The following is an 18,111-nucleotide window of genomic DNA, read 5'->3' as shown; positions in this document are numbered from 1 at the left end:
AACGAAAAGAATTCTCTAGCTATGTTTGCTGACAGACATTAACTAAATGTATTGGGGTGATCATTTTGCAATGCATACCAATAGAGAATCATTCTGTTGGACACCTGAAACTATATAATGTTATATGTCAATTACACTTCAATTTTTAAAAATGCCTTGCATTTTTTAAATTTAAAAATTAATTAAATTTTTAACTTTAAAAATTAAAAAAAAAAAAAAAGCCCTATAAGAAGAACCAAGAACCGCTCACTCTTCCTACTTTGTGATCAGGAAAACCGGAAGTCTACTCATAGGCAAGATCACAGAGCTAACATACCTTTGACTGGGAGAGATCACGGCAGCTCAGACAGGGTGGAGGGAAAGGGGAAAGCAAGCATGTATGCATGATACCACACCTGGCATGGACCAGACGCTCCTTAAATGATAGCTAGTAATTTCCTAGGTCTGCTCTTTGCCAGACAACGTACTAGAGACATTTATATACATATGTATTGCCTTCTTTAGCCTTCTTTAAAACTTTCACGGTATTGGTATTGTCAGTATAGGAGAAAACAAGCTCAAGTATATCAGGAGACCTGCCCGAGTTCAAGTACCAGTTAAGTGGGGGACTCCTCTGTTCTCCATGATTTCCTAATGAGGATTATAAAACTGGCAAAATCTAGAAGGAATGGGAACGTTAACTATTTGCTGGGAGAAACATGAGTCTATTCAAGTAGAGAATCTGATGAATGTTTGGTAAGTCTTAACACTTGATAATGTCTCCAGATTCAGAACATATCAGAAGCCACAGATTAACTTCTATTCTGGGCTGACTTAGTTCTCACCCAAAAAAAAGAATTGGTTGGAAGTGAGGAAGTGACTGACCATAACTGTGGGCGTCAAAACCATGTCATTTCAAGGTTCCCAGGAGATCAGAGAGAAGGCCCTTCATTGTCAGACAATTGCCCTCAACTTTGAGAATCCAGAGTTTTGCAAATTCATATAATATTGATTCAAGGCAGATTTCATAAGCACTCACTACAACATAAGCTAACGGTTATCGCAAGTGTACGCTATGCCAGGGCTATGGAGATATTGACATAAAAAGCATGTTTTTACTGGGAGATGTGGAAGTCAACAGTTTGTTAAGCACACTCTGAGGAGTTCTGTCATAGAGGTATGCAACGGGTATGTGAGGGGGACACTGAGAATTGACACTGAGAAATGAGATGGGGACACCCCATCTCTGATCCACTCCACTCCCAGGGAGCCCTCTCGTCTTGCAGATTTTTTGTTGGAGGCATTATAGAAGCAATTTACATATTCTGCTAATTATACTCCTGAGATTGTCTTTCTGCACAGGATATCTGAACACCAGAATGGGACACGATCCATCTTCCTGCCCTTTTAGCTCTTCCTCCGATAACAATTTTTGTAAAAGAGAGCTGGGAGTTTTTGCTACCTGCAGGTTCTGTGGAAGTTGATGCTTGACCACAGCTCTCAATGACCTCATTATACCTTGGGTTCCTTTCAAAGGCAATTACTGCCCAGTCCAGGAGAGAGAAGTTCAGCTGAGCCTGGCACAGCCTGGACTCCCATCTGGATTGGGTTTACTTTGGATGTCTTGTTTCAGTACTTGAGAAAGGCTTTAGTAGGATGATGAGGAGTCCATGTTACCCAATCCCCTCATTAATTCACTCACTCATTAGCTTATTTAAACTTTAATTGAGCCCTTAGTATGCATCAGGCATTAAGGACACAAAAGGAACAGGACAAAGCCTCTTCCCCAAGATCCCACACTCCAGTGGGAGAAGAAATGTGTCATAATGCCAGATAGTTGATAAGTGATAAGGAAAACAAAGCTGAGCTAAAGAACAAAGAGGAAAGGGGGCAGCTATTTTCAACTGGATGGTAATGAGGCCTCTCTGCAAAGAAGACATCTGAACAAAAATCTAGATAAAGTGAGGGAAGAACCATTTGATGGACTTAAGAGATAAAGCAATCCACTCTGGGTAGATCTAAAATATAGGCATAAAATGAGCTGACCTTATACCTCTTCTCCTAGCCTTACAGGTCTCTTATAATACTCTGTAAACAGAGGGCCACTGCAAAGTTGAAATACAATGACCTCAGCTTGCCAATAGAGCATTATGCAAGAGAATGCAGGCGTTCTGAACCTTATAGCATCCCACTAAACTTCAGAGGCTCTAATGAGAGATGTTATACAACATGGTAATTTCTAAAATACTGGGCTGTCAGGCTTAGTTAAGGTCATAACTCAGATGTTCACTAGCTGTGTGGCCTGAGTTAGGAAACCTCACTAGACCTCTGCTTCCAAATATGTAAAATGGGAGTGATACTAACACCTCCCTCACAGAGTTGTTGTGGGGATTAAGAAAAAAGGTCCTTGTGACATTAATTGTTAATTATAACAGCTACCATCTATTGAACACTTAGAATATGCCAGACATGGCTCAGAGATTCTCTCAACAGTCTTGCAAAGTACATATTGGTTTCTCTTTTTGACAGAGGCTCACAGAAGTTGAAGGAATTTGCCCAAGTTCATGCAAATTCACTCAAACTCAGGTCTGCCTAACCAGAGTCTAGCTTCTAAGAACTTCTATTAACCATCTAGTTAATATAGAACATAGTCCACTATGCTTTGATACATTGAGTTTATTACTTAAAAAAAAAAAAAGTCATCCAATCTCACATGTAGAGGGCAGTTGAGGGGTTTTTCTCTTGGTACCTTTAAGAGTTCAGATACAGGGGCGCCTGGGTGGCTCAGTCAGTTAAGCATTGGACTCTTGATTTCAGCTCAGGTCATGATCTCAAGGTTGTGGGATTGAGCCCCGCATCTGGCTCTGTACTCAGTGGGGAGTCTGCTTGAGATTCTCTCTCTCCCTCTGCCCCTTCCCTGCCACTCTCTCTATCTCTCTCTAAAATAAATAAATCTTTTTTTTTTTTTTTTTAAAGTTCAGATACAGAACAGACTCTGTAAAGAAGTTTCTCATTTTGGCACCAACTGCTGGTTGGAACGATTCTACCGATGCTTTCTTTTTGTGTCCCCTGACTGAGGCAGCTGGTTTTGCATGCCTTCAAGGTTTGGAGCTGGCTGAGCTCAGTCACAGCTATGTAGCTGATGGCCTCAGGTCACAGAGCACTTTGCAAAAGATGCCGTTTTCTCCTTTTCCCAGTCTGCTCTCCCTTTTGGCTGCTGCTTCCCCTGCTTCCTGAGAATTGACCAAAATGCTCTAACTCTTATTTTTGCAGTTAATCTCATATGACCTTACTATTGACAATGACCCAGTTGTTTTACCCAATGACAACACCGTTGATGAGATGCCAGCGGTAAGGCCAAAGATCGCCGCCTGACGGAGCTGGGAGCAAACTCTGTGTATTGGTTCCTCTCACTGCACACAACACATTCTAATCATAATAATGGCCCCAAGTGCAGTCACCGTTACCGGGAGCAAACCATGGGCCAAACATTTAACATAGGGGTCAGCACGCTCTCGCTCGTTCTTCCATTTAGGCAGCAAATACTCTTTTAGGCAGAAAAGGCACCAGCAATTAAGAAAAGAACCCGAAAGCCTGCTCGTGGAGCTTATATTTTGTTGGATGGAAAAGACATAAAATATACAAATATGTCAATTAGTGTTAAGAGCTCTGAGTAAAGGATAAACCAGGATGGTGGGAATGATGCAAGACCACAGCCAGCCCCGGAACTGCACAAATAAAGCCGTTCAGATTATCCGATTTTACAGATGAAGAGTTTGAGTAATTTGCCAAAAGTCATCCAAAAGTCATCCTTGTTAAAACAAGGATCTGCCATATTCTGATAATGACAATAATAGATATAACAATGATTATAATTAACCACCTGTGAAGGTACTATATAATGACCTTATATAATCGCATGACCTTCTATCATCGAGTCCTATTTTACGAGCGAAGAACCAAGAACAGCTACACAGGAAGTGGTGGGGAAAGGATTTGCACCTCGTCTGAATGGCTCAAAGTCCCCGATCTCTCCACCGCACCTTGCCCTCTCTGTTGTGTTCGTTCTGTCCAAAATTCTCCCTGAACCAAAAGTGTCTTGAGGACGGGGACTGCATCTCCACCACCTCCTGAAAGTTCGCCAGCATTGAGCTGAAGCTCCTGCCTCTAGACCGGCCGCATTCCCCAGACAGATAGAAAGTTAGCTGCCCACGCAACCTCGCTTGGTAGCGGGTCCCCGTGTGTAATTAGCATGGCGGGCAATGCTACCCTTGAACCCCAGAGTGCCGGGGGACATTCAGAGCTCATGGTGCAACGGCAGCTGGCTAGGCTCAGCCTAACATCTTGGAAACACCTGCATTCCCAGGCGGACTTGTGTCCTGCATTGCCTCGCTTGCCTCTTTATTAGACTGGTGTTTGTTTAGGAATGAAAGGAATACACAAGTGGGAGGCACATGGCCTGCATTTTAATGAGGGCCGATCCTATGGAGTCAAGGACGCATTGTGAAGAATTCGAAGGGCATGCCGACTGGCAGCATCACGTCAGCTCCAGCCTGACAAGGCTTTCCTCAGCACCTGAGGTCGTGGTGCTCACAGCTGCAATTTGTACTTCCACGCGCCGTGTGGCTCACCCCTCGTCGATGATCACACTGGGTGAATGAATGATTTCCTTCGTGCGGTTCAAGCTGCTTTGTGGCAGTCCAACACAGCCAAACGGAAACACTCTGAGAGCAAGTATGATTCTTCTTTTGGTTATAATTTAGGGAAAAGTAGAGAGTTCTTAGAGTCAGGCATGAACCTAGGTTCAACCTTCAGCACTGCCCCTTTCTGTGAAATGGCAGCAGGGTTGGCCGGGGCCTTCTCCTTCTGTCCTTCCCCAGCCTGGTCCCCAAGGCTGGAGTTCTCAAGAATTCTCTAGATCCCAGGGGAGCGCTAAGGCTCAACCTTAGAAAATACGGCCACTTTCTTGTCCCTGTCCCCACACCCAAGACAGGCTGGGGAAACTCCAAACCCATGTTGCTGATGTCCGCACACACGTACGCCTCTTCACTGGAACAAGGCCTCCAGGAGCCTCAGCTGTGTCTTCAGTTACTTCAAACTGACTAGCCATCAAGTGTCTGTACACTGCATCAAAAATTTTTCTAGGCTTTTCAAGCCTGCCACTCCCATCCCTCTCAGGGAACAACTTCATCCACTCATCTCCTCAACAGATAAAGGCTATTCTAAGACGCTCAATACATCCTACCTACAAATTTTATTCCTAGTGATTCCACACAGAAAATTTGCTTTGGAGGGTGAGAATACTGGTAAAAACTGGTTTTTTTTTTCCTTGTTTTTGCCTAAGGATCAAATTATAGATTGAGGTGTTTCTTAGGAAAATTGCTTGTCTTGTGTTATTTAGGAAGGTCATTCCCTGGCAGGCTGACTACATTTTTAGTCAGTTTAGAGCCACTGGGAGTGGATGGTAAGACTATAAATAATCGGGGGTAATAGTAATAAGGGGTTTAGGATCCAGCGAGCTCGGGATGAACATCCTGTAACATCTCACAACACGCATTCCCAAGGCAAACATGGCCAGCCAAGAACTAAAAGACATGCATGGACCAAAGACGTCTGTGCCAGTGAAGCTGGAAGAGCATCCTTCCTAGCTGTTATCCAGCCCTCAGGGGTAGCTATGCTAGGCAGGCTTCCTGGTTGAGGTGTTCTCAACCATGGCAAATGTTCCCAACTTTCCCAAACTCTTTTTAACCCCGAGTTTGAAATAATAGTCATTGGAACTCAAAATAACAGATGTTGTGTGGACTATACGCACTCTGCTAATTTCTTTTTAGACATCATCTCATTGAATCTGGGTAACAATCACACCTATAGGTACTATTATCATCTGTAAATTACAAGGACAGAAACAGGGGTATAGAGAAATGAGGGCGTAAAATGAGAGCCTGAGTGCTTGAACCACTACCCATCCCGTCTTCCTGGTCTCAGAGATGGATGGCCTTTAATTGTTATCAAATCATAAATCATATTCTGCATTGCTACGCCCACTTAAGACAGATGCAATCTAAAATCAGCCTTCGGATCAGCCATAGAAAGAGTAGAAGTTTTGGAATTCAGCAGACCTTTGTTCGAATTCGAAGAGCTGTGAGAAGCCCCCATCGCTTCATGTCGAAGGCACTCCTAAGAGCTGAGAGACCTTGCTGAGTTATTGAACCTCTTGAGGCCTTCATTTTTTCTCATTCTAAAAATGAGAATATCAGTAAGTCCATCAAAGGGTGGTTTTGAGCAGGTGCAGGCAATCTTTGTCTGTAAAGGGCCAGATCATAATATCTTCAGTCTTGCAGGCCACGCAGTGATCCTTCTTATAACTACCCAACTTGCTTTTATAGCGTGAAAGCACACACAGACTCTCCAGAAACAAAGGGGTTTGGCTGTGTCCCAAGAAAATTTTATTTACCAAACAGGCAGCAGCCAGATTTGGCCTACAGGCTATAATTTGCCAGCCTCTGGTTTTGAAGATTACACGAGATAATGTATGTGCTCTGCATGATCTCCAGCATACAACAAGTCATCAAAAAAGATAGTATAATTATGGTTTCAGCATGAGATGACCAGTGCTTTCAACTTGGGTCAAAAAAAATCCCAACCTCAAAATCAAGTAAATTTAACATTGTTAGGAACTTCTGAAGTCTTACTTGGGTAAATGGATAACTTTCATAGACTTTTTTGAAAAATTACCAATACTCTACCCCTAACATCACTTTATAAGTAGGGCTGCTGGAGACCATCATCTTTTAGGATTTTCAATTTTGAGGACACGTTCACAGTAAAAAGGTATTCATTGATTATTTAAAATTGAAGTTTAACCAGAGAATCTTGGGGTTTTCTGTTGTTATTGTGGCCTGTTTTGGTTTGTTTTTTTCTAAATCTGACAAACTTACCTATGGACCTCTATGATTCCACAATTTGGAAGCTACTGGTCTTGTCCCATAACAAGAATAACCCAACACAAGCAACATTTTGTTCCTTCAGGGAGGAAAAGAATTACATTCTTATGGAATTATCCCCAAGGTTCAAAACTAATAAGTCCCCTGGGTAGAAGCCACTGAAACACTATGAGACAACCAGTGCTCTGCGCTCACGGGTGCCAAGAACAAGCTTAGGTCACCCAAGGAAAAAGTGTAATAATCTTGCATTTGTTCCTGTTGATTAAAGTCAAGCAGCTTCTGGAAACTGTGAGGCACCCCTCACGACAATCTGTTGAATTAATATCTGAGTGATATTAATGATGGAAAAACCCAATTATATCCAACATGTCCAAATTTTGCAACTGGATTTGTCAGCAATCAAACTGTGCACTAAGAAAGCCCAGTTTGTCAGCAAACAAAGCTTCTGAGTGGAGAAGAAATATTCTGCACGCATAAACACAGGCGCCTCAAGTCCTGATAAATATTTGATAATGAAGATGTGGGAGGAGTAGGTGCCTTTAGGCATCAGATATGGTCTAACAAGTGGGATTATAAAATCTTTCTCAGGGGATTTAGAAATAAAAAAGAGGGAGAGAGAGAGAAATGTGACTCAGCATGCCACAACCCATGTCTTTTCAAACTTTAAGACAAAAGATGGTATTTGACATGCCCATGAAGGTGAAAGCAACAAAGTATTTAGTATTTAGTATCAAAAGTTCTATGTTTGAGTTTCAGCTCTACCACATCTAACCTGTGTAACCTTGAATCTCTCTGAACCTCCAATTCCTATTCCTAAAACAGAAATATAAGATTTATCATCTCTTATGCTTTGGTTGGGGTCAAAGGAGATTGTGAATATGGAAATGCTTTGCTAACTAAGAACAGCAATACACTGTCATCTATCATTCCTGCAAATAACAGCAGAATCTCAGTAATAAATAAATAAATAATAGTGACTGAAGAGCAAAATAATAATAATGAGTGTTACTAGCTGAAACCATGCCGGGGAATTAAGCACTCATGAAATCTGTACTAATTTAAGTCTGTATTAAGCCATAACAAAGTATCACATACCAAATGGCTTGAGTAATGGAAATTTACTAACTCCCAGTGCTGGAGGCTGGAAGTCCAAAATCAAGGTGTTGGCAGGGTAGGTTCCCTCTACGGGCTGTGAGGGAGGGATCTGTTCCAGGACTCTCTTCTTGGCTTTGTAGATGGCCATATTCTCCCTGTGTTTCTTCCCTTCCTCTTCTCTCTATGTGTATCTCTGTGTCAAATTTCCCCTTTATGTAAGGACACCAGTCCTGTTGGGTTAGGACTCACCCTGTTGATCTCACTTTACTTTGATTACCTCTGTGAACACCCTGTGATGGTTAGTCTTATGTGACAATTGGATTGGGCTAAGGGATGACCCAATACTTGGTAAAACATTTCTGGGTATGTCTATGAGGATGTTTTTGGAAGAGATTAGCATTTGGATCTAATCGAATAAAGATCACCCTCACCAATGCATCACCCAATCCACTGAGGTCCTGAATAGAATAAAAAAAGGTGGAGGAAGGGCAAATTTGCCCTTTTTGCTTAAGCGGGGACATCCATCTTCTTTTTCTGCCCTCATGCATCTATGCTCCTGATTCTCACACTTTGGACTTAGACTGGGACTTACACCCTCAGCCTCCCATTCTTTGTACTCAAACTAAATTACACCGCCAGTTTTCCTGATTCTCCAGCTTGCAGACAACAGATCTTGGGACTTTTGGCCTCCATAATCATGTGAGCCATTTCTTACCTCCAAATAAGGTCAAATTCTGAGGTACTCAAGGGTTAGAATTTCACATGGGAGGTAAAGGAAAGGCACAATTCAACCCATGAAAACATCTTTCATTTATTTTGTTAAGAAGTACCAAACCGATTCACAGTGTTTCCTAATCAAGGCCTGCTTTTCAGATGAACACATTTCACTCTACAGTGGAGACCTACCTGTTTGCTGAATGTCTAAGATGATAAATTATTTACTTCAGAATAAGGATCTAAAGCCATGGCCATATACCTTCTCTAGACAACAAAATATTAGGTAGTGTCCTTCGTTTTAGAGAATTATCTTTATCCTGTAACATACTTGTTATCATTTTTCCTTATATTTAGCATAGAAATAAAAATTAGTCACACTGATACTCACAGAGATGTTGAAGTTTTTAGATTTCAAACTCAGTTCTTTAAAAAATGTATTTATTGGTTATCTCTCACTTCTGCATCAAGCTTACTGTTACCACCTCTCCAAATCAGAAGCTTTCATTAAATCTTTCTAAAACGTTAGTAAATATATACTCACATAAAAATTTAAAAATCTTGGGATGCCAGGGTGGCTCAGTTGGTTAAGCCACTGCCTTCGGCTCAGGTCATGATCCCAGGGTCCTGGGGATCGAGTCCCACATCAGGCTTGTTGCTCAGCGGGGAGCCTGCTTCTCTCTCTACCTCTGCCTGCCATTCTGCCTACCTGTGCTCTCTCTCTCTTCTCTCTCTCTCTCTGACAAATAAATAAATAAAATCTTAAAAATAAATAAATTAATTAATTAAAATGTCATATATTATATATCTATATAGCATGGAATAGGAAAGAAGTTTTTTAAATTAAAATTAGGGGAGCCTGGGTAGCTACATCGGTTGAGTGCTTGACTCTTGATATGGGCGCAGGTCATGATCTCAAGGTCATGATCTCAGGTTTATGAGATCACAACCCATGTCAGTTGGCCCCTGTGGGGAGTCTGATGGAGATTCTCTCTCTCCTTCTCCCTCTGCCCCTCTCCCTGTACTTGTGCTTTCTCTGTCTCTATCTCTAAAATAAGTATGTAAATCTTTATAAAATTTTTTTAAAATTAAAGTAAACTTTTTTAAAAATTCTTACTTTCTTAGCAACTCAGTATCCTTATTTTAGTCATAAAATGTCTTGTCATTAGAGAAATTATAAACATCCCATATAGAACAGATATGTGGGTGCATGGGGACCTGTCTAGGGGGTAATCATAACATCATTTGTGCTATCAAAAAAGTAGAAACAGCCTGATGTCCACCAAGAGAAGTTTGTTAAACAAATCATGAGACAGCAGAATGGAACACAATGCACCCATTGAAAATCACATTTTTGAAAAATATATAGTGTGATGGGATAATACTCTTGGTATATTATTAAGTGAAAAACAGGCTACAGAAGGATTCGCAGGATTTTAAGACTAAATGTGCATAAAAGCATAGGTGGGTGTTTACCCATGTGTTCATATGCTTATCTCCAGGTACTGAGACTGTAGACAATTTTTTGTTTCTTCTGGATACTTTCCTTATTTCGCTTTTTCCTACAAAATGCATGCATCCCTTATAGAATGAAAATAGGACTTTTTCAACAAGTGGAAATTTCCTTCTGAAAGGTTCTTGCCTTAGACCTAGCACCGTACATACCACAGGGTTACTGGATGTTTCATAGATGTCAGTACTGGACTTTTAGGGGATAACAGAAGGAGCCCAGGTACGTATAAAAATAATTAGGTACTCAACACTATAATTCAGCCTAGGATGCTAAAGGAAGCCTTGATGAAGGACTCAGCATTTGATTTAGGTCAAGCCTTGATGAAAAAAGTATCTTCTCAATGAGGTAAAGGGGTTGGGCAGAGGAGGGGTGTTCCTGACATAGGAAAGGGCGAAAGTAAACAAACATGCAGCAAAATGCTGAGTCTCCTCGGAGAGTAACAAATAGTTCAGTATGCTTCATTTCTAGGGTTTCTAACAGGATGCCAGGGGACCAGGCAGGAATATTAAATCAGGGGGATGAATGGTCAGAAAATTTATTGTTCCAGCTAAGACCCTTGGACAGTGAATGTGGGAATTCTCAAGAGCTACCAGGAGACAGCAGGCCAGCACTAGGACTGCTCAGGGAAACCAGGACCTACGGGTGCCACACAAAGGCCCGGATCACACCGGCCCTTAAATGCCAGGCTGAGATAGTGGAACTTCACACACAGAACCCTGGAATCTCGGGGTTGGAAAGAAATGTCAGTGCCCACCCAGCCCGGCCTCCTCTTGACAATATAGTTCACAAGAATAGTTACCTAGTGTTTGTTTTTGTTCAAATACCTCTGTGACAAAAATGCGCATTGCCTTGGAAGAGGTCTGTTAGAAAATTCCTCCTTGAATGGAGCTGAAATTTATCTCCCTGTATCTCCCACCCATTTGGCCCAGCTCTGCCATCTCAGAGAGACAAGCACAATGCTAATCGCCCTTCCACATGAGAATGAAAGATGGAAGGACAGACATCAGACCCCTCTAAGTCTTCCCTTTGTCAGGCAGAGGTCCTGGGCCACCTTCTTACAGCATTCCCGCAGGTGGTCACTCTGCTTAATATCTCCTTGCGAGCTTCTGAATCGTTCCACTCTTGTCCTCTTCTCTCTACCATGGGGTTGGGGCCATCATCCTCTCTTGTTTATGTTATCACAACACCTCCCCTCCTCAACCATCCCTCCAGCCCATTGTCCATTCTGCAGCCTGAATGATCTTTCCGAAACTTAAAACTGATCGAGACTGCGCCTTGCTCACAGTGTTAATGATTCCCTTAATGAATCCCTCCCAGGGATCAACTAAAGCTGCGCTACATGAAGGCCCAGCCCCTCCCACCCCTCTATCTCTTCTCTCTCTCATCCCCTCATCTCTCTGTTCCCCCTGTCTCAGTTCAGCCTACCGAAGGCAGTGTCTCCTATGTTTGGAAATCTCTTCCCTCCATCACTTGCACCTTGAGAACCCTGACTCACCCTAAATACCACTTCCTCTAAAAAGTCTACCCTGGTCCCACAAAGTCTGAACTAAATATCCCTTGTTAGGTGGTTCCACAGGGACCTAAGTTTCCCCTATTAAAGCAAGTATCACACTGGACTTGAATTAGCTGCTTATTCTTCTAGTACCTTTGCTATATTCTGAACTCCATGAAAGCAAGTCTGTATTTTTTAGCACCATTATCAGCATCTGGCACAATGATTGGTGCATAATAAATGCTTTAAAAATGCTAATGGATTAATATGTATCAACCAGAACTAGAAACAATAGTTCTGATATGGTCTGCACAATACAAAGGAGAATGACTGTCACCTTCCTTGTTCTATATTCTATACCTTTTTAAATAAAACCTAACATTATTTTAGAGGCTACATCTCACTATTGATTCTGTTGTCAAATTCCTAAACCTTAATTGCACAAAGCCATGACTTTTATCTTGAACTTTACCTCTCTGTCACTTCCTGCCCCCTGCCTCTCTAGCCCCTCCTTTCTTTCCCTCTCATTGTCCCTCTTCCTCTTCCTCTCTCTACTTCTCACTCCCCCACCCCTCTTCCTCTCACACAGATACACCCAATCCTTTGCAATTGACTTTTAGGACTCATGCACAATACATTTTATATCGATTTCTGCGTACATCCCCACAATGTAAAAAGCCAAAATAGACTCTAACTGATTATTAGTTTTTGGACTCCTAATCCTGATGCCTTTTCCTAAGCAAATGTGATCAATGTATTATGCCTTTATGTGATATTGAATTAAAAGAGGGATAAGGACAGAGCCCAGAGCATACCAGCAAAGACATCCACCTGTTAATCCAGTAGCCTTTAACAAACACACTCAACCAGGTTGTCATTTAGCCCACATGCCTCCTTCTAATCCAGAAGAAGAGGTAAGATCTGGGCCCTTCCTGAAATCAAGGTTTTGAACTGACTGGTGATCATTAGGTATAGCCATATTCCAGGTGCCTTATTTTAATAAAAATTTCCGAAACCTATTATCCTTCCTTAATACAAAATATGACCACGATCCAGAGAGAAAGTCACACAACTAGTGAGTGCCAGCGCAGGAATGTGAGCCCAGGTCCTGTGACTCAGGTTCAATACCACACATTACACTGGGGTCCTCTCAAAAGAGAAAATATGCTTAATTGGACGTATGCTGTTTCCTGCTAATCACCACCTACCCTCCCAAATATCCAATGAATTAACCCTTTGAGTAGAGATGCTTTTTTCTTTTTTTTTTTTTTTTTAACCTTTGACTAGAGATTCTTAACCTGAGGTTCATGTCAACTCAAAGGAATCCAAGAGTGTGGACTTGCACGAACTTTCTTAGAGTTTACAGAAAGTGGCCTGTGCTGCATCTTGTCATTTTTGCTAAGAAGAGTCGGGTCCATCCAGATCTCGAAAGTACCACAGCTCTAACAAAAACAACTTGCAGTTTCAATAATTCTTTATAGAACCCATTCATCACTCACCTCTGTCTAGAGGTTCAGCCGCACATATTTCTCTCTTTGGAAAACCAAAGCTGCATTTTCTGCTCTCTAGTCTCCCCAAACTTCTACCACACTCGAGCCACACTTAACTTATCTTCTGGTCCCTCCCAAGGCCTTGCAGACCTGGTATCAGAAGCAGCTTAACAGAAGGCTCTCCTAAAAGCCCGCCCGTCTTGGCCTTCAGGACCCTCTTGCCATGCCAGGTTCCAGCTGAAAAGGATTCCTTCGCCTTCACAAAGCCAAAGCAAACCTGCAAAAGGGTTTTCCTGCAGCTCTTCCCGGTCTTGAACAAGGTTAGGATAGATGCAGGGAATAATCAGAAAAACTCAGAAGTTGAGATGTGGATTGGAGAGTGATCTGGGAGACTTGGGGGATTATCTCAAATACCCAGAAAGTCTAAACCCTTCCTTTGTTAAAAAGGTGAAGACCATGCCTTTTCCTGATAATCACAGTTGACCTTCGCTCTTCATCCTCTACCATACTGTATTTGTAGATTGTATCTCTCTCATTCTATTCAAGGCCTGAACATAATAGTCATGAAAAGAACTGCCCCAGAATTCAAACAAATTCACTCAGCAACCCAGTCGGGTCCAGGTTATCAGCTCCGAGGACGCTAAGGCAAAAAGTGCTGATCCCTGCCCTTGAGGAGTTCCCAGGCAGGTAGGAAACAGACAGATAAAGAGATATGTGAAAGAGGACTGGTAAATGCACTGACAGAAGGACTAGAGTAAGATCTGGAAGAATATGGGAGGGCCACCTCATCCATTCTGGAGGATGGGGAGCAGATGGTCTGGGTGGTTTCCAAGAGAAAGTTGCTCTCAGCTGATTCTTCAAGGAAAAATATAGACACAGACCCAAGAGAAGGGCAAGGAGGAAAGTCACGTTTCCTAAATAGTTTAGTATGTCTCAATTTGCAAGCAACGTGCATAAAATGTGGAGAGGAAGTAAAGGATAAGAGATGAGATTGTGGGGCAGGGTAAAAGGCAAGGCCTGGAAAAACCTGTGCACACGGACTCAACAGGAAAAAAGAGGAACCTACTGAAGACTGCAAAAAAGTATGATGATATTTATATTTTAGCAAGATCATTGGACGTAGTGTGGTGGGTAAGATAGGATAGGTAGGACTGGCTCCCGAGTGGGAAACTGTGACCCAAATGGAATCGGGGAGGTACTGACTTCAACTAAGACAAGGCCCAGTAAGATGGAGACACAGGGACGGATATGAATTGTATGACGTGGGTAGAAGAGAGACTTGGTACAGTAGGGACTTGGAGACTGATCGGGTTGAATGAAACAGAGGCAGTCACTCAGGATGAGATTGGGATGCCCCACTTGGACCCTGGGCAGGCCATTTGAGTAGGGGCGAATGGAAGAGGAGGAGCAGGCCCAGAAGGGGGAGGGAGAAGACAAACTCAGTTTAGAACACCTTGATCTGAGACCCCACACACGGAGCCCCCCCCCCCCGCCCCGGTTAAAGTGAAGATGCTCCTTATAAAAGATTGCTACTTAGGAGAAAGCTCAGACTAAGCCATGGGTTTGTACCTAATGGTTGCAGCCTTGGGAACCAATGAGATTTCCCAAGGGAGGAAAGGGGAAGAGAATGAAGAATTCTAGGGGTGCACCAGCACTGCTGAAGGGGAGACCTTTCAAGGTCTTCAGTTTTCACTGGGAAAGTCAGAGGGGATCCAGGACAGAGTCATGAGATAGAGAAGGGGCGGGGGAGAGGATAACCAATGGTTCAAAACCACGCAGAGAAGCCCCAAGAAAGCTGAACTTGCTCTAGGGCTCACAGAGGTCTTGGGTGGCCCTGCCCAAGCTTTGCGCCTTCAAAGCCATGATAGAGGCCGGCCTGCTGACAAAGCCGACAAAGCAAAGCCGTCACTGGGCGGTGAGGGAATGGAGACAGCCGGTGTCACCCACTCTCAAGAAGTTTGGTGTGGAAGGTGGAGGACAAAATGGAGATGGCGAGGAGCAGAAGTTCCAGTAACATCTAAGGGACTGAAGAGTGGAGAACCTCCCCGCCTCTGTGGCACTGGCGATAAACACACCAACAAACACCACGGCCGCTTCCCTCTCCGTCCTGCTGAGCTCCTGCTGAGCGCGAGAAAGGCTTTTGTTTTCATTCCCTTTATCAGGGAGAAATGGCTCTGGGCTTAACCTGTTAAAATGAAACCAGAGCGTGGCAGGGCAGCAACGGCAACCCTTTGACCCAGCGCTCGCGCCAGCACACGGGCTGTGCCCACCTGCTCTGTCTGCCCTGGGAGATGGCCAAGTCCGGATCAAAAGCACGCCTGCTCCGTGGAGACCCCAGGTTCCCTCAACTCCTATCCCAAATTAGCCGGATCCATTTGAAAGACCTGTTCAAATAGTTAAGTTCAAAGGGCCCAGAGACTGGCTTGCCCGGCTGCGTGCACGCCAATCAAATCTTTCCTTTGTGGAGCCCGGGAGGGGCCCCGGCCCTGCGGAAGGGGCTCCCTCCAGCTGCGAGAATGATTCCCTTTCCTCTGGACACAAGTGTGGGATCCCAGAGAACATTGCCGAAACAGATGGCTTTAAAAATCCCCATCCTTCCTGCAAAGCCCTTGTGCAACAGGTAATAAACAAAACGCGGAGCGTCCCGCGGCCCCGGGAGCACACGGCTCACAGCACCCTGAGCCGGGCTGCGGCCCGGGGAGCTTCCATCCGACACCGGTTCGAGCACTTGGGTGAACGGAGACTCGTCCACGACCCCTCTCCGCAAGTTCCACCGGCTCTTTTTCCAGAAACGAGATACAGTGTTTACAAACCCAAACATTCCCTGGCCACGAGAACTCGACCGAGTTAAGTTCTGCATCTTGTGCGCCTGGAAATTGCTCCAGCTGAGCGCACGGGAAAGCAGCCCAACAGGGACCGTTTTCCGGCAAATCTGGAGGCCCTTTGCAAGGTTTCCCGGGCGGACGGAACAGCGGCTTGGACTCGGGAGCCCCAGCAATGGAGGACGGGGAGAGAGAGCGGGGCGCCTACCGTACCCGATCCGCGCGGCGGGCCATGCTGCGGGCGTCTGGGCGCCTGGTCCGGGCCCCCGCGCTGCGGACGCGGCCTCTGCTGCGGGGCCGGCGGACCTGTGAGCTCTGCCCCAGGACGGCTGCCCCGGGCTGCTCTTGTTTGCACTGGGCCGTTTGCTTTTGGGATTTCTCCAATGCAGATGTAGTCAGGGGGCCGCTGTCCCGGGGGACAATGATTCCATTGGAAGCTGGCCTTTGACAAGACTCACACATGACCTTTGACTAAAATGGCTTTGGGGAAGGAAAAGTGTCCGGAGGCTGAAGATGGGGGCATCCAGGGCAGCCGTCCACATTCCCGCCCCCAACAGTGCCAAGTTAATTTTTCATCCCATAATCTTTCAAGGAGAGTCTCCACGAGGTTTGATTTGCGATTCTATCTCGTTCGGTGGGATTCTTCCCCTGCTTCCAAAAGGATTTTGCTGCATGAGTTTCCTGCCGTGCTGCTGCTGAGTTCCCAGAATTAGCCTCTCCAGGTGAAACCTGGGGGGCGGTTTGCTGGAGAAGCGCCTCTAACGGTGTCCGGAATAATACCATTAACCCCCCTCTCCTTTAGAGCATGCTACGGTTTACAAAGCGCTTTTCACAATCGTGCTGTCATTTGGCCTCAAACAATGCCGGGGAGGCTCTCCCATGCCTGCCATTTTACACACAGAGAGAAACAAGAGCTCCAGAGAAATAAGATCTTTACCCCAATCACCCAACCAGAAAGTGAAATCTCCGTCCTCTGAATTGGCGGCCTGGCCACTTCCACAAAGCACCCACCTCCCTGCGGGTGGCCCAGAGCCGGAAGTCAGTTACGGCACAAACACTCACACTGGAACACATAATTGTAGCATGTACTATATAGTCGTGGCCTCAACTATTTTCGTTTTTGAATTACGAAAGGGTTGGAAATTGCTTTAGTATAATAGCTGTGATATCATACCCATATCATGATACCCACAGATGTCTCAAATTTATTGAGTACATTTTTTTTTTAATTGTCTGGTTCCCCCTGCCCCCCTTTAGCAGCTGCTAAAAGGAGGCTAAGGGACCAGCCTGGCCACTTTGAGGTCTGGGTACAAACCAGGGGTTCCTGAGGCTGCTACCAGAGGCCATCACTGGTGATGATCAGAGCCTGTTCCCCCTCTCTTTTCTGGGTCCTTCTAGATGATGAAAGGGGATGGGTGTGTGGGATTGTGAGCAGAGCCCTGAACAAGGAGTCAGCATCCCACAATTTTACTGTGCAGAAAAGAGCTGTGATGCTGTGATGGTCTATAGCGATGGCCTGGAGACAGGTGGTATCGCTCTCATTTTTTTTTTTTTTTTTTCAGCTTAGGGGAGGGGAAAGCGGGTGATACTCACACTCATTTTGGAAGGACTCTAAGAAGTCAGCCAGGAGGAGAAGAAGGAGAAGGACATCACTTGAGCCAGACACCAACACCTACAAAAGCTGTCCCAGTGCCTTGGGAGACTGAAAATAATTCCTGCAGGCACACGCATTGGGTGTGGGAGGCCAAGCCTCGAGAGGAGGGTGTGGGTTTGGACTCTGGCCAGGCACCTGTATCACTCCAGGGAATCTGGACATCATCCTGCGTGCCGAATGGATAAATACAGCCAGCCTGGGTGATCAGCTCACATGAAAAGGATGCAGGAGCCATAGAGGTGTTCTACAATAAGAAAACAATCTCTATCAACCCAGCTTGGAAGTTAGGGGCCTTAGCGTCATCAGACACACATGGTTTCCTCTTCCCAGCTACAAGAACGGGAGCAAGCTATTCAACCTCACCATGCCTCAGTTTTCTCATCAGTAAAATGGGGATTATGGTATCTG

At 44.5% G+C, this 18,111-nt stretch overlaps 1 protein-coding gene across 7 annotated transcripts in view; it reads right to left on the bottom strand.

Annotated features, from left to right (window-relative positions):
* The window catches only part of ENPP2 (ectonucleotide pyrophosphatase/phosphodiesterase 2), a 108,001-nt gene extending 90,227 nt beyond the window's left edge, over positions 1–17,774 (bottom strand). For 2 of the 7 annotated variants that reach the window (XM_047725971.1, XM_047725973.1), the window contains exon 1: positions 16,263–16,526. In XM_047725971.1, coding sequence (XP_047581927.1) covers positions 16,263–16,511 — 249 coding nt within the window. In that variant the 5' untranslated portion in view covers positions 16,512–16,526. Of the gene's footprint in view, positions 1–16,262; positions 16,533–17,642 lie in introns of those variants that run through there. The other 5 variants (XM_047725974.1, XM_047725968.1, XM_047725966.1 and 2 more) reach the window with 5 other exon arrangements.
* Positions 17,775–18,111: the final 337 nt, after the last annotated feature.

Source organism: Lutra lutra, chromosome 4 (assembly GCF_902655055.1).
Source record: "Lutra lutra chromosome 4, mLutLut1.2, whole genome shotgun sequence".
NCBI classification, from domain to species: Eukaryota; Metazoa; Chordata; class Mammalia; order Carnivora; family Mustelidae; genus Lutra; species Lutra lutra.
This window is presented reverse-complemented; position numbering and strand designations above follow the sequence as displayed.